The sequence below is a fragment of the Rhopalosiphum padi genome, chromosome 1 (genome assembly GCF_020882245.1).
Source record: "Rhopalosiphum padi isolate XX-2018 chromosome 1, ASM2088224v1, whole genome shotgun sequence".
In the NCBI taxonomy this organism is placed as follows: Eukaryota; Metazoa; Arthropoda; class Insecta; order Hemiptera; family Aphididae; genus Rhopalosiphum; species Rhopalosiphum padi.
Window position 1 is genome coordinate 90,895,590 of NC_083597.1, and position 23,696 is coordinate 90,919,285.

Consider the following 23,696-nt stretch of genomic DNA (forward strand, 5'->3'; position numbering starts at 1 on the left):
ATGGTAATACATTGGTAACAATAATGTTATAATGTTACATATAACTTCAATACTAATATTTTGTAACTTAACTATTGTTATAGTTTTTAAATTTTTTAATATTCAATATTCATGTTATTAATTATTCTGAAATTCAATATTTTCAATATATAAATAGAAGCAGGCCATGTCCGTGTTTGTATATTAAAACGATATACAGAAAGCAGAAAGGGCACCGCGCATTTATCATGGTTTTTAAATTTGGTACCTAAATAATTCTGTACGCAATTGCAGAATGCACAACTCGACGCTATTATTTTAAATTTTACATTTAAAAGCTGGGCTCGTGCGGGAATTAGTTGCTTTATGAAGAACACCGTGAATATAGAGGATAGACCTTACACTTTACTTCACTACAAATTATAATCATATATTATTATATACTATAGGTATTTAGAAAATAGTATTAATAATTTATTATTAATTACTAAATCTGGCATGTTTTAACAGCTTCTGCAGCCTACACACACACATATATATTATATATATATATATATACGACTGTATGTACGAGATACGACAAAAAATAAATAAATAAAATAAGACCAAATAAGCGCTATTGTTTGAAAATCGTAAATACCATACTTGTACAACATCAGCAGGATTATGTCCATAAGTGGCGTACCTAGAATAAATTATACAGGAATAGGTAGGTACCCAACACATTTACATAATATTTACACCATAATAATATTTTTGCAGCGTTGTGTTTATTATAAATGACGAAATAAAGGCTGAATACATTATTATTCGAAGTCCGCAATTATATAAAAATATTATATATTCTAACACCATACTCGAGCCTTGATGTGTTATTAGTATTATAAATGTTAATTACTGTCACGCGATTGGTTTATTATTTGTTACCGTATAATTCATATTAATATATTATAATATTATTGAAATGCTTAGCGTCGATTCAATTATATAAATATAAAAAAATATGTAGTAGAATATAATTATGATACATAAAGATGGGTGATACCGTAAACCAATCAATCACGGTTTAAACCATCGCTTACGGCCCAGGACATAAGGGTTCGGGTCCGGTCTGCTTCCGATTTCGATCACGTCTTTTGCTTCTTGGTCGGTCTGCTGCCACTGCTGGTGACAGCGAAAGAACCGTACGGCCCGTTGTCGAAATTTGCCTCGAAACCAGGGCCGGCCTTGCTGGATGCGTCGATCTCGAAACCGATGGGTCTGCATCCGTTTTTGGTCGCGTATTTGATCTTGATGGTGAACTTGACCGGTGCACCATTTTTTTTTGCCCAACTGTTCACGCGTCCATTTCTCGAACTCGTCCCAGCGGTTCAGCAAGCTGCTCTGCGCGTTGATCTTCCTGTTGACGCTCCGGTGCTGCGGCACCAGGTTCCATGTCTCGACGGGTCCGCCGAAAACTGACGCCACCACGTGCCCCTGTTCGTCGTCCGACTCTCTGTCCAGCTCGGCCATTCGCTTCTTCCACTTGTCGCCCGAGAAATTCGTCCTGGTCGACGACAGCGTGTACAACTCGCCCTTCACGCCGGTGGTCACCGACGTGGACTTGCCGTTCTTGCACGTCACACTCGACTCCGATACTTCGATTTTGTTCGTGCCAAGCAGCGTGTACTTGGTGGACGCCCCGACGTTGTCCACAACCACCGATCCAATAAACAGCAGCATGGCGGCAAATGCCACCTGTGAATTTGCGTTATTGTATCGCCACATAACGTCGGTCACGAGTGTCGTCTCCTATATATTATCGATCGTGGTATTATACTATAATAATATATTTCCAAAAGTATTATTAGTTAAGTATAATATTATGTCGTGGAGATGCGTTTGTCGACGAAAAAATAACTTGAATATAGGTAACTATAAAATTTTATTTCGTTTAGAGTTCACCTCACGAAGTCGTCAATGACACTATAATACTATATGATTCTCACATCACACGGCCGTATTTATATCGCATTATTAGTGACGTACTGACGTTGGGCAGCGCGGGGCACTATCGAAACACTACTATCGAATTATTCGATAGTCCGGCGCATTCGAAAGTATTTTGAGTATTGAGTGTTCCAATTATAATTTGAATAATTTGATATTTTGTGTTAACGACTAAACACTAAAAATCGAATACTATTCGATAGTATATAAATCACGACAATCACTAGTTCATGTGAAATACATTGGTAGTTGGTGTGCCAATCACGCGGCAAAAATATCTGCAGGTAAATTATTATATATTGTTGACGTTATGGGTTTTTTTCCCGGTGTATTCGAATGAATTGAAATATTTTAACGACTGGAAATCCCGTTGTGAATACATAATATTAAATATGAAATTTATAGGTACATTGATTAATGTTAAAAACAATAAACAGTAAGTTCGTATTCATTTATCAGTGAACACTGAACTGTGATAATATTATAATAATATAATAATTAGAATAATAACATACGCATTGCTATTTTTATTATATATTTACTATGTTAGTAAATATCTATTTAAATTACTAAGTATCTAATGAAATTTGACATTCAACTGCCAATAATTAAAATTATACATAGGCGCATGCAAGAAATTAGAGTAGGATTTTTGATATTGGACAATGATGGACATCGACGAGATAAATAAAATTAAAGTTAATTTTGTTTTTAAATCGTACAATAAAAAAATGAGTTAATTTTTTTCTATAATAATATACAGTTACTATAATCAGTTGATTAATTGTAAGTCACATTAAGTCAATTTTTTCCAAGTATAATAATATTATATAAGCTCCACAAATTACAAATATATATTGTTTTGTACAAATTATCGTTAAAAAAAAACCGGAAACTACATAGGTATTTGAGAAATAAAAACTGAACAACCTTGGCTGAACCGCCAATCAGTTTTAATTGTTTTAAATATTCTTTGAGATACAGGTAAAAATTGATCGAAATGAGATCATTAGTAAGGTATTGAGATGGGAAAAACACCGGTTAAAAGATTATCACTATGTTATTTCTAACTAATGTATAGGTACAAAATAAGTACAATAAAATACATATTTCAATATTTGTGTATTACGTACGTCTGTAGTCTGTACACCATATATGTTATTAGTATTAACTATTAATTAATTTTATCTACATAACTTTATTTTTGCAATAATCTGTCTCCCCACGATTTCATCAAAAAACATTCTATGTGCGCCACTGGCTATCCGGCACATATATTAAAAGTTATTTTCATATTGACTTGTGAACCTTGCACATAATAATATTACTAAGGTATTATTATTATTATTATTATTATATGATATAATACAGAATTAAAGAATAGTTATCTGGCTACGGAAATATACAGTCGTATTAGGTGACATTAGTAACTATTGAGTATTTCAGTCATAGGCGTGCCATAGACATTTTACGCAGAGGGTGCAGTCTGATGCATACCCAGAGAAGCTAAAGGGCTGTAGCCTACTCTATATTGAACAATATTTGTTATTGTCAAAATCATGTATACATAAAAAATATAATAATAAGTTCTAGTCGCCGTTATGTATTGTTGAGATGTAATCAGGGTATACTGAAAGGTGAACAGTGAACACATTATATTGTGACTTTCCCAAAAGTTGGTTTAGTACAATAATTATTATTTTCGGACTGATGCATTTGAGTGCCATCGCCTATGAAATATTTACCATTAGATACATTAGGTATATCATAATGAAAACAACGAATTTTTCATTTAATCGTCACTAATAACTTCCTAATAAGGCAGTGACTACAAAATGTATTACTAGCTACAAATAGTAAAACTGCAAGTTTGCTTAATATTATTCTGTTATACCTATGTGGCTACGACGCATATGCTTATTCACATATATAATATATTCGAAGAACTTGTGGTGGGTGCCACCTGAAATCGCAGGAGGTGCAGACTGCAGATGCATATCCTGCGACTCCCGTGAACACATCTATGATCCCAGTAGTTCTCTGTGGTTGACATTTGTCACCCATCTTTACTGGTCTTTGGTTTCTTTGCTTCGCATTGCAAATCGAAAATATCCAAATAAAAAAAAAAGTGTGTTGGATAATTATAATTTATTGTGTATTTATACCAAATATTATTTTTTTGGTTTTCATGTAGAGTTATTGAGATAAAATATTATTACAAATCTGAAATTATTTATTATAATATTCATTTATAGTTATATAGGTAACTTTAAGATATAAAGTTGTTATGTTCTCGTAAAAACAAATTTGTGAAAAGTATATTTTATATTTTAAAATATATAACTATTGTTACAGGATACCTAGAATAATCATTTTATTTTATATTTTTTAGTACTGCACGCTAAAAGTTAATTTTCAAAAACAGTATCATAAAGATAACAATATTGTCAATTGTAATTTATATTCTATGGATTTACTAATAACAGTACGACGTAAAATGACCATTAATTCTAAAGGTTATATAGAGTATAGACGATATAATAAAAAATATTGCATTAGTTATTTATATTTATTAGAATAATGCATTGCATTTACTATAAATATTTTAGTATAATATTTTATAATTTCAGTTCTACATTTTTAACATTTGACTTAATTTACCTACGTAATTAAAATAAATTAATTAAATATTAAGTTTAAACTATAATTATAGTAAAAATTGTGTTTGTGAATTTTAAAACGCTATAAAATTATAAACTTCAACAATTTACATTTCAATTGATAGGCTTAAATTAATTTTGATTATACAGGTTTTAATAGCTATTTAAATATTTATGATAGTTATGAGTAATCGAAGTAGCTTGTAAACGTATACACAGTTACAACGTAACCTAACGTATAGATAACATTTTATGTCTAATTACATAAAAAGAAAATAATATTGTCGTCTATAACATCGTGACAATTGTATAATATGTATATAATAATCAGAGTAACAGTGATAATAAAATAATAATTTTTTTTTTTTTAAACATTTTATTCGAACAAAAAACGACGGAACAGTATTTTTATATATTGTACCTAAATACATTTAAGAAATCAAATTGAAAAATAAGAATAATAAAAAATATTGATTTTTATACTCGGAACTCACGCATAGTACCGAAATTACTTACTAAACGTATACATTTATCGGTGTTAAACAGTATTAAAATAAAATAAAATAAAGTAGTTGCACTGTCACTGCATCGCCGAACTGTCATTAGTCTGCATGTCTGCGCTGCAGTCTCGGCTTCTTGCATTTCAATTGTTTCATTTGGGTCTTTGTCAGTGCGTCCACCGAGAAACGGTCGTACGGGTTGTTGATGAAATCGCCACAGTAACCCGTGTCCTTAATTGCGCTGGACTTGGCGTTTACCGCGAAACTGATCGGTCGGCAGCCTTTGCTCTCGTAATTCACATCGATAGTGAAACGTACCGTAGTTCCCTCTGTCTTGAGCTGATCGGTCACATAGCTCTCGAACTCGTCCCACCGGGCCATTATGCTACTCATATTAGCTATCTTACGGTTCACGCTTATATGTTGCGGCACTAAGTTCCAACGGTCGTCATTTGGGCCGCCGAATGTGGAAGCTACTAGGTGGCCCCTCTCGTCGTCCTTAACCGCATCCATTTTATTGAACCGCGTGACACTGTTAAAACTCTGGCGCGGCAAACTCTTCAGGTACGCCACACCTACCAGCTTGGTAGGTACGGACTCGACATTTCCTTTCAAACACTCCTGCTGCGCAAACGTCACATCCACATAGCCTTTGCTGACCTCGCCGACTGGATTGACTTCCCCAACCTGCTTGGTTTGCGGGTTGTCCTTGGTGGCCAGCTTGTACCTGGTGACACAGCTCACCAATGTTACTGCCACCACCCCGAACAGTGTGAGGAATGCGAGTAACCTCATGATGATATTTCGATCGCTATTTATTGAAATTGTTGTTCGGATAACGGTTAATATCGCAGTAGATTTCCGGTGAGGGACGATTCCAGATGGCAAGAAAGGTAAGAAATCAATAAATAATAAGACTATAACTTCAAAATTTAAATTATAGCAACACTATATTATGTATATTGTATGTGAAAGCAAAGCATGTTGATACAATTATACTTTAAAATGATATTCGATTTGCAGTTGTATTTATACGATGCGAATGAAAAATAAATAAATACAAATCAGTATAACCTTTTGTAATGAATTGGTTATTGTACCTACTAGCCAATGAGTATATTATTGCACCAATTACATGAAGAGTATACCACATTTGCAAGTGTTGTCTCCGTCTTGCAAACATAGTACAACATTGTAAATTTGCGTTCATTAAAACCTATGTGTGTTGTTAGTTTTAGATGTTTTTATGTTTAATATAATAGAGTGATTTTACTTATTATCAAAGTTAAAGGTTAGAAAATTATCACTTTATCAGTGATGTAGCGTTGGATTTTATTTAAATATTTTTATTTTTAAACAAGACATGAGTATTTTAAATTTGTAATATTTTAAAGAATCTAACCTTCAACTTTGATAAAGTTAAAGCTAACAACACATAATGGATTCTATTGAACGATATTTTGCTATGTTATATCAGTATTTACCTACGTAAGACGGAGACAACTGATGCAGGTATGGGGTCGTTTTTAGATTTAGTTGATAATAGTTTGCGAAAATAATAATGCTATAATGCTTATAATAATATAATTATATATGATTTAATATATTTATATAGATCGACTATAACGATTGAAGTAATTAAACATTCTAGATTCAGAGCGAAGCGATGAATATATTGTTTTTACAATGATGTATTTTTTTGTGGAGGAGTACGAGCACCTATACGATAAGTTAATAAAATGCTTAATTCAATTTATACAATATATTTCAATTTCCGATAAAATCGATTTCATTTTTTTGATGGACCTAATTCAAAAACAAATTACCACAAATTTATTTTGACCAAATGTTTATATTTTTATTTTTATTTATAATAAAATTTTCAACATTTTTTAACTTTTTTTGTATTAATTATAGGCATGCAAAATTTTAAGTTATTTTAGTTTTTTTTTCTATAAATTACGTTAAAAATGTATTCGTTATTGAGTCAAAATTCTTGAAAATTTAATACAAGATTCCACAAAAGTCATACTTATATCTACATAAAAATATTAAAAATGTATTGGCACGATTTTTTTTATATAATTTGAAGTTAGAATTTTGATAAAATTCACAAAAAATTACAAAACTATTTTATAGTTAAAAATTCGTAAAAACTTTTCATTTTATAATTAAGTTTTGACAATTTAATACAAGATTCCTTGTAAGTAGTTAGTTCATTATGAAACTATAAAATCATCAATTACGTTTCAATTAGGTCAGTGGCGGATTAGAATTAAGCAATTTGCCGCCTACAAGCAGGACATTTGCCGCCGCCGTCTCAAATTATAATTTAATAATATTATAAAAACATTTTATTTTTCAAGTACCACAAATTTGCCGCTCCAATCACCTGATTATTTTGCCTGTAGGGTAATCCAACGCAGAATTAGGTACTCATATTCATAAATAAAAGTCTAAAGGTTTAATTGTCGATTTTACTGATCTTAGAACCTATTAAAATATTTATGATAGTTATGATTTTATGAACAATTTCACATAATTTAGGAAGAAAAAGATTTCCAATAGAAAGCATGCCTATGTGCCAAATTTTGGAGTCAAATAAAACGAACTGTCTACCTATGTCATATAATATTGATATAAATATATATTTGATGTACACCTAAATATTTTTTAATTTCTTTGACAAAAATAAAGGTTTTCATAGAGTAGTGGATTGCACGGCATTGCGGGAATCCCATTCTGTCAGCAAATACAACCTGAAATACCTTAGTAAAATACTTCCAGTAAGCCAGTAGTAATAGATTTTTAGTGTGGTTTTTAACGGAGTAGATCATTGAATGGCTTTGTTCAATGATAACGAAAAATTATTCTTTGCGGACTATCATCTTCCATTTCTAAGAATATATTTTTATGATAAACAATATACACATTGATATTACTTTGAGTAATTTATTTTCCTATTAGTAATAATATGGTAGTTGAGTTTCAATTAATTTTTGAAAAATTTGTCACATATACTATATTATTAATTATTATAATAGTATCTTAAATAATATAATTAGTATCTTAATTTTAACTTACAAGTCAATATTGATATTTTAATACTTAAAATGATGTAAATAAGTTCATAGTAAACCTTTAATAAATTTTAAATAGCCTGTTGATATTTCAAATATTTCGAAAACTTCACTGTAAAATATGTTCTAAATTTAGTTTCCCTTTCTGCTCCCTTTCTGTTCGTTCACTAAATATTTCGTAATTTTTATCCCTGAAGTAACGAAAGTAGCAACAGTTATTCGCCGGCTCCGTTTTCTAAAATATTGTACGTCATCACGTCCACTTTGCGTGTATCAACTGCAGATAAATTTTTTGATAAACATCCCAATCTTTGCATTCATAAAATCATAATAATTCATAGAGTATAAAAACACCCCAGTCACCCAGTCACACATTACACAAGTGTGATTAAATAATCGCGCATCGCGGCACCGCGGTATAGTAGGAAACCATGGTGTTGAACAAAGAACAGTTATAATCAAAACACTGTAATTTCAATTTGTCCCGAAAGAGATCTTGAATCGTGACACATAAAGTACTGGGTATGAAGTAGCGAAAAGCTATAAATTATGATGTACATTAAAAAAAGTAAAACATATACTATAAATTATAATGTTTAAATACTCGTATAGCATTTGACGGCCAATTTTAAAAGAAAGAAAACAATTTTGCCAATACCAAGACAATTATATTTAATATGTATAATATAACAACTAACAGGCAGTTTTACAGCAGTGATTATATTATACTGACAATTGATCAGTAGTATAATTATCGTAGGTAACTACGATAAATTTAAGAAATTAAATTGAACAATAAAACTAATTTAAAAAAAATAATTCAGACTTCACGTCGGATATACCGGAAGTAATCCTACACGTATAGTTATCGGCGTGAAACACTAAAACAGTATAAAAATAAAGCATAAATAAGAGAAAATTATATGGTTGCAAATCACATCGCGGAGCACTGTGCACTATTTTTCTTGGCCGAGCTGCAGTCACGGCTTCTTGCGTTTCATTTGGGCCTGCGTCTGTGCGACAGTAGCGAAATTATCGTCGGGACTGTTGATGAATTTACCCTGGAAACTGTCCTTGGAATAGCTAGACTTGGCGTCCACTTCGAAACTGACCGGCCGGCAACCTTTGGCGTCCTCGTAGTTTACCGTGATCTTGAACTGTACCGATTTATTTCTGCCGAGCTGCACGCTCGCCCACTTCTCAAACTCATCCCACCGGGCCATTATGTTGCTCATTTTGGATATCTTTCGGTTCACGCTCACGTGTTGCGGCACCATATTCCAGCTGTCGTCGTTTAGGCCACCGAACGTGGATGCCACCAGGTGACCCCTCTCGTCGCCCTTTACGCCGTCCATTTTGTTGAACCGCGTGAAACTGTTGAAACTCTTGCGCGGCAAACCCGTCTCGTACGCCACTCCCGTCAGTATGACAGGTACAGACTCGGAATTTTTGCTCAAACATTTACGCTGCGCAAACGTCACGTCCACGTAGCCCTGACTGAGCTTGTTAGCGGCTAGCATGTACCTGGTGGCGGAGCTCACCGTCACCGCCACCGCGCCGAACAGCACGAGGAATGCGAGTAACCGCATGATGAAGATAATATGCCGAACACTATATGTATTGCAGTTATTGTTTTTTGTCACTGTTTGTTGTTTTTCTGTGGATAATAGATGGTAATAGAATAAAGACGACTTCGAATTACAGCAATACTGCGATTTATGCGAACAGGCACGGTTTGCACGTCGATATGATTTTATAGTTAAATGGTTTTCGATTTACAGTCGTATTTATACGATTCGAATAAAAAACAAAATATAAATACAAATCAGTATAATATTCGTAACGAACTGGTTATTGTCTATTTGCCAATTTCTGTTGTTGTTGTTGTTGTTGTCGTCGACGTCGTTGTCGTTTTCGTTTTTATTTCCCTGTTACAAACCTATGCATGGACATATTATTAGCCATCTATAATGTAAAATTGTAGTATTCCAGCATGCCATTAAAATGTATAGATCAGCTAGAGGTTCCCAAACTTTTTATTGTACGACCCATTTTGGGATTTTTTTAAATTTGGTGACCCATCACTTCAATGAATGACCTTTTTTTTAGTGAATCAGGTACTTACAACAAAAAAATGTGCTATTTAAAAATATAGCGTGATCCACCAAAAATATAATCGCGACCCACAGTTTGGGAACCTCTGGTATATGTGATAATCGTTTGCATAAAATAGTGCAAAGTCTTTGTATTTGAGTATGACGATTGGGATTTTTAAACTTCTTTTTTAAATATATACAGTTTTTTTTACATATGAAAATATTTTGTATAAGATATTAAGATATATTTATTGAAAATATCTAACAGGTTTTCAATTATAATTGTATATAGGTACATTTTCAAAAAAAATAGTTTTCGTATGATCATTGATTTATCAGTAATTGGGTACTTTTTAGATCTGAATAATATTGTGTTTAATTTAAATCTATTTATTATAATTGTATCCCATTAAATTGTTTCATGTAAATTGAAAAAATTAAAATACATGGTATACTGTCAGTTTTAGTTCTTAGGTTTGCAAAATAATAACTACGCCATATTAGTATTTTGTTTTTATAGTTTACACTTAACATTATAACCGGTTTTTATATTATATTATTGTATTGTATTATAAATTTATTATTAATTGAAAAAAACAGTTTATAAAATAATAATACATTATGTAAATATAGCAATAAAAAAAATGGCAGTTATAATAATTTTGCGGACCTATAATAGACAAGTAATACCAAGTAAAGTAATAAAAAATAAAAATAACTTCTTATTCCTTCGATTCGTTTGTTTTCTTCCCTAATAATATATTATAATATTCTTCCACTAAATTGTTATAATTTCTACTTAATTAAATATTTAGTTTAATATTAGATATATGACCTATGTGTCCGTAAATTATAAAATAAACTTAGAAACACTGATTAAAAAAAAACCATGTATACAAGTTAATTTTTACATTATTTTGTATGTAAATTTAAATTTTTTATCATTTATAAACAATTTTAAAATTGGTTCTTCAGTTCTTCTTTAGTTTACGTAGTTAATTTGTCTGTATATAAATAGTTTACTGCGTACGAGTAACCTTGGGCCCTAATATTATAAAATAGACGTGTACCGTTCAGTCACGCGTGTAGAAAATTATTTCAATACTTAAATTTCTATACTTAATAGTTAATAGTATTTACTATTTACTTACAGACTTCTTAGTAGATAAACAAAATCTTTAGGATTTATGACTTTATTATAACAAGTAAATATGATACAAAGTTTCCATAATATATTTTAATAAAAGCGATTTATCATATACTTCAATATAGTAGGATATTTGATATTTGTATTCTAATACAGTTTTCAAGCGAATAAAATATTCAATAAATTCCAAATATTTAAGGGGCCGCTACACCAGCATTTGTTTTCTCTGTCTCTCTCCCACATTAAATAGGAAAAAAATACTCCGTATTTCTACGATTACGACTCTCTGGTTCCGTTTAGGGCAAAAGTATCTAAAATATATTTTATAAAGAAGAGTATTTCCTGTGCATTGACCGGATAGATTTTAATATTTGCTATTTTGAATAAATTATTAATGGTTAAAAATAATCGAAATTGTTTTAAATTAAAACATACTTATTATATTTATAAAAAATGTAAATATTAAAGATCTATACGGTCATTGCATAGGAAATAAAACGCTCTTCTTTATAAAATATATAACAGGTGCTTTTACCCTAAACTGAACCAGAGAGTCGTAATCGTCGAAATATACAGAGTATCTTTATCCCTATATTATGTGGGAGATAGACAGAGAAAACAAATGCTGGTGTAGTGGCCCCTTAAAACTAAATGTTTTAAATGGGCATTCATAACCATATTTAAATGTTTAACTCAGACCCATACGCAAGATTTTTTCATGGAGGAGGTTATAAAAAAATTAGTATTATAAAAAAATATTATATTAATTATATTAATTTTTAAGTATGTACATGAAAAATGTTTGCTTAAGTTTTTATTAATTAAAGATTTTCGTTCATACATTATAGTAGTCTCGCACTAGTAAATGTCTTTTTAATTCAATAAAAAAGAAAACTGTTAATGATTTAGATGCAAAAAAGGTAAATGAGAGAGGGGTTTGAACGTTTGAATAGGGGAATTCCAGGGGGAGCTCACAGGCCTGGATTAATGAAGTTTAAAGTTATAAATGAGTTGAATGTTAATGTTTTTTTTTAACTAGTAATAGTTATTAACAAGGCTATAACATAGGCTTTCAAGTTAAATGTTAAAATAACGATTCATAAAAAGTTTATCTCTGAACTAAGTATATAAACATTATAAACAGACAATAATTGTCCCGTGTTCGAAAATTAATGTTATATTAGGTTTATTTTATATAATGCTACTTTTTATTTTCAAGTACCACCTACCCACTTCTAAAATTTACAAGTACCTACCACTTTATTTAATAAGCTATTTTTTTTTTGGATTTTTGCTTTAATCAAAAAATCTATGTGTTATTTTTTGAGATATCCTTCGATTAACAACTATGAACTTTCCGCGTACTTCAAATTGAGAAACACTGACATATTGTATTATTATATGTACGATAGAACGATACAAGTCACTACAAGGTACTACGTGTCTACTGTCCATATATTACGAATAGTCAATGATTTTATTAAAAACCAATGTTTTTATCATCTAGGAAAGATAAATTTAAAAACACAATTTGTATTCTTTATTGATTATGATTGTGATTGACGAATTTAAAAATATAATATCTGGTGAAAAGCGTAATTTATAACTATGATCTAATTGGTCTATGATTCTATAAATTATTTATTTAGAATTTAAATAATAAAGAATAAACAAATAAAGTATTATTCCTTAAAATAAGTTAACTCTAATAGTTCAGTATAAGTGTGTAACAAAATATTATTTTTGCGACTGATAACTAATATCAAATAATTAAAATTTTATTTTTACTATTTTAAAATGTAAAATAAAATAAGTTTTTGAAAATAATTGCTAACTATAGTTGTTTGTACTAATTTATTCAACAAAATAGTGCCTCTTGGTGGATCGTAAGTTAGGTATACTTATTAGTGTCCTTATAATGATTTTGCACTACCTGGCAAATAACCATAATGTATACATCTACTATACGTTTATGCTTACGTTACAAGTTATAAATGTGTTTTTTACAGCTTGTTAGTTATTACAACTTTACGAGGTATTTAAATATGTTTACTGCAATAGTCATAATAAGTAAACGCTGTACCACTTATTAGTTACTTAAATGTATGGATAAGAAATTGTAGGTAATTGACAGAATCACTCTGTGTTAATTAGTAATTAAAATGATATAATATGATTTAGTCTTTGATTTGATATACGTACAATATAAAATATAATATGCATAATGAAAAAAAAATTATTTCTTATTCTAATAAGTATTAGTAGTATGGTACCTATGTTAAATCAATTTTTGCCAAGAACATCGCATATATTATTATATATTATATCATATATGTAACTTCTATTTTGTTAACTATTTGGCTTCGTGGTATAAATAGCTTAATATTAATTTTCTATGAATGTATTGAAAAATGCATTATATATAACCTATACTATCTATAGACATAATTTACGTAATAACAGAATGTTTCAAGTCTCTACATTGAAATGTATTGATTTACAACATAATATAATTAAATCGTTTAAAAAAATCTATATTTTTCAATTAAATATTCGATTTTGTAAAAAGTTAGTTATTTAAATGTCTAATGAATAATTTAGCATTTGTATTTTGAAATTGTTGTAAAATCGACTTATGAAGAACCTTGTATTTAATTTCTAATTATTTGATATTAAAATAAAAATTATATACATTTTTAACTACAAATCAACTCGAAAAAAAATTGTTGACTATCTATTTATTATTAAAAATAATTTTTAATTCTGTAAAAATAACTGATGAAGTTTGTTATATTAAATTTTCAAAGGTTTTGACTTAAAACTAGTTTTACGTAAATATTTCTATTTTCCTGTAATCATTATTTCCCAGATTGTTTTAAAAATATTAGTAATAGTTTACGTGGTTTGACTCCCCAAAGAACAAACTACATATTTTTTCTATACCTCCCTATCAATGTAAACGATTGAAACATTTTTATAGATTTTTCTGTAATAAGTCTTTAGATACACAAAAAAAAGACCAACATACATGGCACGTCATTGCAATTTTTAAAACCAACACATTCATTGCTCAACTCAGAATATAAAATAGTTAAATACTTAACCAGATGATTTAATGAAGGAAATAAAATTGGCAATGACCGTGAGAGCAGAAAACACTTTTACCGCCATCGCCAATATATTTATAGGAGAAAACGAGAATTTGAATATTGGGAGAGGGATAATTTAAAGAAGACAGACGAGAGAAGGGGGAGCTCTACAGTCTACGAGAAGAAAACTAATAATTAACTACACTGCATTAAACCATTTTTATTGCTTATGTATGTGTAGTGTAAAACACATTGGTATAACACTATAGCTGTATACAATACATTAAATAATAATAATTTTATATATGATATTTTGTTCATTTTATTAATGTACCTACTTAAATACTTAATAATACCACATATTGTATATTATTTAAATACTTATTTATTATACCAATTTTATTTTTGGTAATAACTATAGTCTATAGTAATTTATAAAAATTTTTTATTAACTATATATAATGTGGTAAGAAAAAAATTCATAAATTTGTCATTATAGTAAAAATGTATATTTTACCCATGTATACTTGGATTAAGTTTATTGATTATTTATTAATAATCAGTAAATATTTTTTAAATAATCAATATGACTTGATAATGAAATTAATAAATAGTAGGTATGTTTTAATTTTAATTGAATTTGTCTGTGATATTTGAAAGTATCTGAATTTAAAAACGTGTTATTATTATTACATACGAATTATATGATATATAGGTAGATATGCTTCTAATAGTGTAAATTGCAAATCATTTAAATCAAAATCAAATTAATTTTTTTTTAAATAGCTTTTATATTTTAAATTATTAAGTATCTAAATATACCTTAACAAATATAAATGATAAATTTGGTATTTTTCATAAATTTTTAAAAAGAATATATTATCTACGCGTATTTATCAAACATAATAAAATTAAAGGCCGTAAGAACAACAATCACGTCACATATATAGTTTTGGAAGATCCAGTTAAACGATGGCATAGGCAAATTAACATTATACCATGAATAATGTGTAGTATCTCAGCATGTAACTTGGTTTAGATATATATTTTTTAATATTAAGGTTTAATAATAAACTGCATATAAAGTTTTTTATAAGTTGGTTTTTCAACATTCACAAAATATCAAAAATATATAACTAACATTATTTTTAGAGATATTAGTTCTAATTTTGACAAATTTGGATTTTTTAAATGGGAAATAACTATTTTAGTTATGAAGTAATTCAAAAAATATTAATCGTATAGGTAGGTACCTAAAGACTTGAAACTTGTCATTATCATTGTATTATTATTTTGTATACACAATAACATTTTCAAAACATTCTCGATTTCGAGACTAATTTTAAGCCATTTATACCAAAAACCAACTCACATTGTTTTATAATAGGTCCAATGTGATATTAACTTATAAGTTAACAATAATAATTTAGATACGATGCAAATTGCAAATATTTAATATTAATTATATTTATTAATAATATAATAATATATTCAATGTTGTTATCAACAATTAATTCAACATATCCGATATCGTAATACTAATAGAAAAATAAACTATTAATTTTATTATAAATAAATTAAAATATCCTTAAAAATTTGCTAACAAAATATCTCTGCTTAAAATCGTTTTCCGTAAGCAATGATTTTGATTTATCATTGAATTTCAATCAATACATTCATTACAAAGACATAAAATATTTAATAGTGTACGAGCGTTGCCTGATCATAACACATACTCATTACTCGTTACTCGTTATCTTTTTGCTATCAAGTAGGTACAAACAAATTATCTGCTTATCATTAATTTTAATCATCTGTTTTTTTTTAATTACAATTTACATTATACATAAGTGGGTATAGTATTATATTATATCAATTAATCGTGATAAATCGATTTTGATGAATTTCTACCCAGAGTATATCATTATGGCTATAATAGGCATCACAAGCAAATAAAAACAGTAAAATAAATTTTACATATTAAAAATAACATATTATAATATTAATATAAAGTCATAAAGATGTAAAGCTTAAATAATTATTTTTCATGACTTCCTTTATAAAATATATTCCAAAGTATTAAAATAGTGAATAATATAAAATATATTTAGTATTTTGATAAATATTTTTCTAAAAAATACATAATATATATAAATTTGTATTTGTATATAAAAGGTTATTTTTTATTGTTGAACAGGCTATACAATACATACATTGAATGCTTTATTTTTTTTTAACTTTTAAAAATAATACAATAATAAATAATAATATTCAAATTATGAAAAATGTATAGAATAATCCAGTAATATAATATGTTCTTTAAAATGTTTAATTAATAATTCAATCGTTTAATGATTTTATGATTGATTGCTGATTGCTAGATTTACAGTAAAAATATCATTATTTAAATATTTATAAACAATTATCGTAAAATGATATGTAAAATATTTACCGACGTTACCTTCAAATCTGGTTTTTTGCCTCGAAGAACGCAATCAAATATAACATTTTGAAACACATCCAACTCATTTTATGAAATATTATAGCAATTAATAATTTAACAAAGCTTCAAAAACTATAAAATGTATACAATTACACAATACATACAATTTTCGGTCTTGGGCGTTTTGGCTTTAGCATAACCAAATTAATAATATTAAGTTTATCATAGTTATAATATGTTAATAACTTCAATACTCCATCTATAATGTTATTTTAAAAATAAAATGTAAATTATATACAAACTTATAATTGGTTGAAAATAAAATATTTAAATTTAGTAAAAAAATAAAGGGATTTTTTTATTAGACCTAATAAATAGGTAGGTAGGTACTATATTGTTATTTACCTAGGTATATAACGCATTCCAACTATTCCAATAAATACGTTATCATAATGTTCTTTGAGTAATTTCTTTATAATGTTAATTTTTATTTTGTTGAATGTGGTATTTAGAACCAATAATGTTTTACCAACTTATTGGGTATATTTTAACACAGCCTAATTAATTTATATTGAAATTATGTTTTTAATATTTAATTTTAATATACCATATAATGCTTAAATATACGAATCAACATAATTTGAAAATAATAATTCTAGTTTATAAATATTAGAATTGAAATTTATGAAAACAAAATTTTTTATTAGGTATATTTATTATTTATAAATACGTTTTTATTACGTATATTATTTCTAACAATAGTAATAGATTATTTTTTGTTAAAAAAATATGAAGCATTTTATGTAAAATTATTATAAAATTCTAATAATTGTGAGAGAAGATTTTGGGTATCTATATAGAAAGTTACCTAAATATAAGTACATTGTATTTAATTATAATTTTATGATCTGAATGATTAACTGTGGGATTAAAATACAAAAAACCCAAATTTATTTCACTAGTTTTTTTTCTAAATCAATATCGCACTCACAAATAATACAAACAGAGTTTGAAGGTTGAAAAACACAGCTTTTAGGCCTTGAGAACCAATAATGTGAGTTAATTAATTAATAGTCTAACCATCAATTAAAATAATTACAATGGTCGTATTATTATGTTTTTATACGAGTCCTGATGCTCTTGTTTACGTAACAACTCGATAATTGATATAGATCTGATATTGTTATATTTGTGTAGAATTTGAACAATGCTTAAAATATACACTATACCTATGCTATTATATGACATAGATTTTAAAAATTGTAATACCGAAATAATTAAAAATGATTATTATTCAACATTGTTTATATTTAATCAACAATGATATGTACTTATAGACAGATATTAATGCAGAAAGTTCAAACTATATACCTAATATACTTACTTATCTCGAACCTTCAATAAGTGTGCCTATAATAAAAGATCACAGTCTGATATTTAATTAATTTTATTGTGAGTTTTTATAATTATAATTTAATGTAGTAACTATTATTTATTATCAATAACATAACATTTTCCTAATGGTTACTTTAAAAAATTACCTACCTATAACAGCGGTTGGAATTAATTGATCCAATATGAAAAATCTTAAAATATATTTATATGTATATTGTATATACATTATACTCTGCAAAACTATACAAAATTATAATTATAATTATTACATTATATGTATAGTTTTATCATATTAATTATAAAATTACAATTTATTGAAATAATAACAATAATGTAGGAACACAAGTTATGACCTTAACAGAATATTAGTATATTAATTTATATTTTAATTATTTTACATTAACATAAACATTTATTTATTTATTTATTTATTGTATAGGTTTATATTGTATATTAGTTTCGCGAATTGCTATTATACAAATAAGTGAAGCTGAATAAAAATAATTATTGTACGCTTATTTATTTAAAAAATAAGTATAGAAACATCATGTTGATGGATATAGTAACACATAAAATATGTAATGAGTTTAATTTTGTTTAATATTTAAAAGTTTTCTTTAAATATAATATTAAACAACAGTATTTAGAGGTATTTCATATAAAAGGGGTTTTGAAAAAAGTAGGTAAATATAAATTAATTTTTTTATAAATAATATTTGTTAATATCTATGAACCTATAAACTCTGTTTTAAAATGTAATTTATAATTCAAAAAAATATAAGTATAAAATTAAAAAGTAATCCATAAAGATTAGTTAAACATTGCTTTTATAATTTTAATAAATTAAAACATATAATGTGTAGGTATAAATATAATAATGATTAATAACATAATGCCATAATGGCAAATAGGAAAACTGAATAGTTAATATAGGACATTACACACCTGTAGGTTTTTTTTAATGTTGACAATTTCAATAAATTAAAAACGCCGTTTCGTTACATCACAGAAAATATTGTCTTTCAACAACAATTTATGATTGTGCGGTGTCCTTTATATTCCATTACATAAAAACTGATATTGTAAACTATATTTTATCAACTATAGCCTATAGCTACTTAATATGTATAGTCTCATTCAATTATTTTCAACAATTAGCTTATCGATATACATATTAATAATTAAATACTTTTTTTAAATTAAGTATCCCTGATATTAATTCCGTGGATTTTAATTAATAATTTATCATTATTGCTATAATTTTAGTTTAAATGTAGACTGATTGTTCTTATAAAGTTGTGGTGAATTTGATTAACTTTTCTAATGATGAAAATGTAATTATATTAAACATTTCAAGTGCTTAAGTAATAAATTTCGATTTTTAACTTCAATATCATTACATCAATTCTGGTAGGAAAATGAATCTAGTTGATACTTAGGGGTCAAATACAAAAGTTATTAGTATTTCTATAAGTAATTGAGAATAAAAAAAACAGAAATATTTACGTAAAATCAGTGTTTGACAAAATTGATGTTCTTATTTTTTTTTTTTTTTTATCAACTGTTGCGATTATTGGTATTTTTAACAAATAAATTTTTTGTATTAACATTGTATACATACATAACATTTGTAATAACATTTAATGATATATTAAAATTAGGTTTAAATATAATATATAGTGTACTATTTATTTTAATTACGCGTATTTAAAATATGTGTCTACATAAAATTTTCTGCAGAAATTCCGTTTGTTTAAGGAACTAAAAAAGAAACAACGTCATTTCTGAGTTTGGTAATAATATATCTCTTATATTATAGAGGAGCGTCAGTGTGTTTCTGAAATCCTTCACTGAGAGACATTCAGTTAGCAGGTGTTTGAATGTACCTAATAGCTATGGCATTGCATGTTGTACAAATGCATTTTTCTTTATTGTTCATCAGGTGCTTGTGGGTATTATTCTTATTTTGTTGTTATTGAAAAACGAATAATCGTAAGTACTTAACATTTTCGAAAAAAGTTGATGTATTTTTATATAATTTTTTGTATGATTTTTTGAATATTTTTGTGCTTTTCCAGCTATTTATTAATAGTTAACATTTTCATTTTTTTTTAGTTTTCTTCTATAAATTTTGATAAAAAATGTTTGACTAATCAAAAAGCTTGACAATTGAACACAAGGTAGAGAATATTGTTTTTAGTTATTTTTTTGAGATTAAAAAGTATAATTCATGAAGATTTGAAACGTTTACGTTTAATATTATATTTTATTTAACAACACAATGACATTTTGAAAATATTTAGTCATTTATATTTATTTTATTCTATTTCATATTTATACCACTACCACGAACCTATGCACACCGTCTTATGGTAAGTGGTAAGTTGGTGTTGACTCAAAAGTTAATTATGATAATAATATATTATAATATGTAAATATGTAAATATACACTATTATAAAAAGTATGTATTTTAAATATTAATAATATAATAATACGATGTTTTTGAAAAATTTAAATTACTGTAATAGTAACATAGAAAAAATGCCATAAAATATATTCTTAGTAGGTAATATAGGCTATAATTTGTAGTTATATTTGTTTTTAGGCTACGGGTAATATATTGAGCGTTTTGTAATGATTGAATTCAAATTTAACACATACGGTATACATTTATACAGTAACTTAATGACGAGATACACTCAATACCTATTGTACAGCGGAGCGGTTACCTATACTTTTCATTAGTTAGCAGATTTATTTGACCCGATATTTGCGATAGCATATAACCTTTATTTAATATTGATATTATTATATGATTGTAATTAAAGCATACCTATACCACAAATTAATAATAATAATAATATTTGACATTGACTGCCTAACTTCTAATAAGTACTTGCTCGTAAGAATTTTAAATACAAAATTAATATATTATGTATAATGTATAAAGTTTTCGACCGTATTAAAAGTATTTTAGAAACTAAATAATATTCAGTCTATATTAAAATTTTGATAATTGATATATTATATTATTATTATATATTATTATATTATATTTACTATTGCAATGCATCAGCTATATATTATTTTATATTATATATTATATTCACTTATACTTTAAAAATACATAAAATATCTAATTACTCTAATACCTACTTATTTATGATGATATCTAATAAATTATTATTATTATTGTTTTAGTCATTTTGGCATTTTGTACAGCTGTTTACATCTAATTGTATTGTGTTATTTTAAAACTATATTTATTAAAATATAATATAAACAATTCAGGATATAATATTATATACTTTATCTATTTTAAACTTTCAAAAAAATAAAATCCCGTTTTATAAAAATTTAATAATATGCTCATTTGCTTTTTCGAACTTTCACTGATACACGAATAATGAATGAGAATAGATTTTATATGTACAATAATATATTTATTATTACTTGTAAATACGTGATACGCGTCACACGTACAAGTTATAATTATATATTATTAAGAAAAAGCTGATTAAATATGAAAAATAATTTTTTAATATTTAAGTATAATATTAATGTACATTACTCAATTTTTCTGAACTTTGATCTCATAATGACGTCAATCCAATTACTTTTAACAACTGAATCTTTAAATTGTATTTTGCTTGTTAAAAGCATTCAATGTTAGACTAGTATTAAATGATATAAACATAAATAAATAAATACTATTACATCGAGTTAAAGCTTTGTATTTTAAAGTTTAATAATAGTGGTAGAGGAGAGATATTGCTATATTGATAACAGAATTAATATATTGCCGGATATAAATTTATAAATATCACACAAAGTACCTACTTATATATGTACCTATATAGTACATATAATTTATTTTTCAAAATGGTATTATTTCAAGTTTCAACAAATTTTGTTTTTAATACATTGGGAATATGTTTAATAATGTAGGTAAGGTATAGTAAGTAGTAAGTACTCACTAAAGTGTAAAAGCAACATTTTTAAGAACATCTTTTTACATAATTTAAACTTTAAAGTTATTTTAAAATTATATTTTTGGATCTAATTATAATTGGAAAATTATATTTTTCACTATGTTTTAGTTTTCACTTATTTAAATGATAATATATATTTTGAATTTTAATATTTTATATTCCAAAATAGAATATTTTTCTGACAATTTTGATGTTTTACAGAAATTGAATTTCGAACGAGTAGTTAGTTTTATAGTTTTAAGTAACTCTTTTAAGTTTAAATTTGTTTAGTTGGGTGGAATCGGGATAAAACACAAAATGTTGATCTAATTTAAACAGAAAACTTTAATTACTTATTATAAGTATGTATTAAGTACCTAACTTAGTAACTTATCTAACTAAGCTAATTGTAAAAATTTGGTTTTTACGTCGATATTTTAAGAAAAGCAGCTTTGAACTATACAATTAAAAAACATAATAATACTTATTATGTATATAATTTATATACTTTATTATAAAATATATTTATTTTTTTTTGAAATGTGTATATTTTATAATGATTTCAAATAATATCAGTTATTTAAAAATGATATAATGATACTTCAAAGAATCATCCAGTAAAAATTATTACGTAGGCACTATTAAATATTTTAGTTAAATTAATGTTTAAAAAATGTCAAATGTGTCTAGGTAGCCAGGTATAACTTAGGTATCTAACTGTGCAAGTATAATATATGTATTTCAATTTTAAACACATCGTAAACAATTGTGTGTAATCTAAAATTTATAATAATTTAATTGTTAATTATTCTAAATAAATATCTTAAACAGGTAATTAAATACTTGCATACTTGGTAGATAACTAATACAAATTATATCATTAAATTTGAATAATTTATAAAAAAAAAATCACAATTATTAAAAAGTAGGAATTTTATATAAAAAAGGTATATATTTTATAAATATATTCATAACAACAGTCAACAGGACATTGGTTTTAAATTAATTATCACTCAATTATGGCTTAACTAAACTGTTTATTTGATTAAATTAATTATAAATAAATACATATCTTTTACATTTTTATTAATTTATGTATTACATACCTACTCAAATAAACAAAGAAAGTATAGGTATAATTATCTACTAATAAAATTGGATATAGTTCTGAAATTTGTCCTTGTCATTCATCTATATTCATTAACACAATGAAAGAAAAATACAACATCGTTATTATAACTTGATAAGTGTATCTCTTTATTAAAATACAAGTAATAGCTAAATAAGTAATTATCTTTTACGTGATAAATATGATAAATAGGTACCTAACTTATATTTAGTGTTGA

General features: G+C 26.5%; 3 protein-coding genes across 3 annotated transcripts; all 3 read right to left on the minus strand.

Moving 5' to 3' along the window:
• Positions 1 to 727: 727 nt before the first annotated feature.
• LOC132917064 (uncharacterized) lies at positions 728 to 2,172 on the minus strand. The gene is given in 2 exon segments (XM_060977595.1): positions 728 to 1,304; positions 1,306 to 2,172. Coding segments are annotated over 2 exon segments (639 nt in total). The 5' UTR covers positions 1,747 to 2,172; the 3' UTR covers positions 728 to 1,106.
• A 2,747-nt stretch (positions 2,173 to 4,919) lies between these two features.
• Positions 4,920 to 6,147, minus strand: LOC132917212 (uncharacterized). The gene has a single exon (XM_060977829.1). It carries the CDS (start codon positions 5,921 to 5,923, stop codon positions 5,231 to 5,233), a length of 693 nt encoding a protein of 230 aa, XP_060833812.1. The 5' UTR covers positions 5,924 to 6,147; the 3' UTR covers positions 4,920 to 5,230.
• Positions 6,148 to 8,854: 2,707 nt separating this feature from the next.
• Positions 8,855 to 9,978, minus strand: LOC132917258 (uncharacterized). The gene has a single exon (XM_060977907.1). The coding sequence runs from the start codon at positions 9,795 to 9,797 to the stop codon at positions 9,189 to 9,191; it is 609 nt and encodes a 202-aa protein (XP_060833890.1). The 5' UTR covers positions 9,798 to 9,978; the 3' UTR covers positions 8,855 to 9,188.
• Positions 9,979 to 23,696: the final 13,718 nt, after the last annotated feature.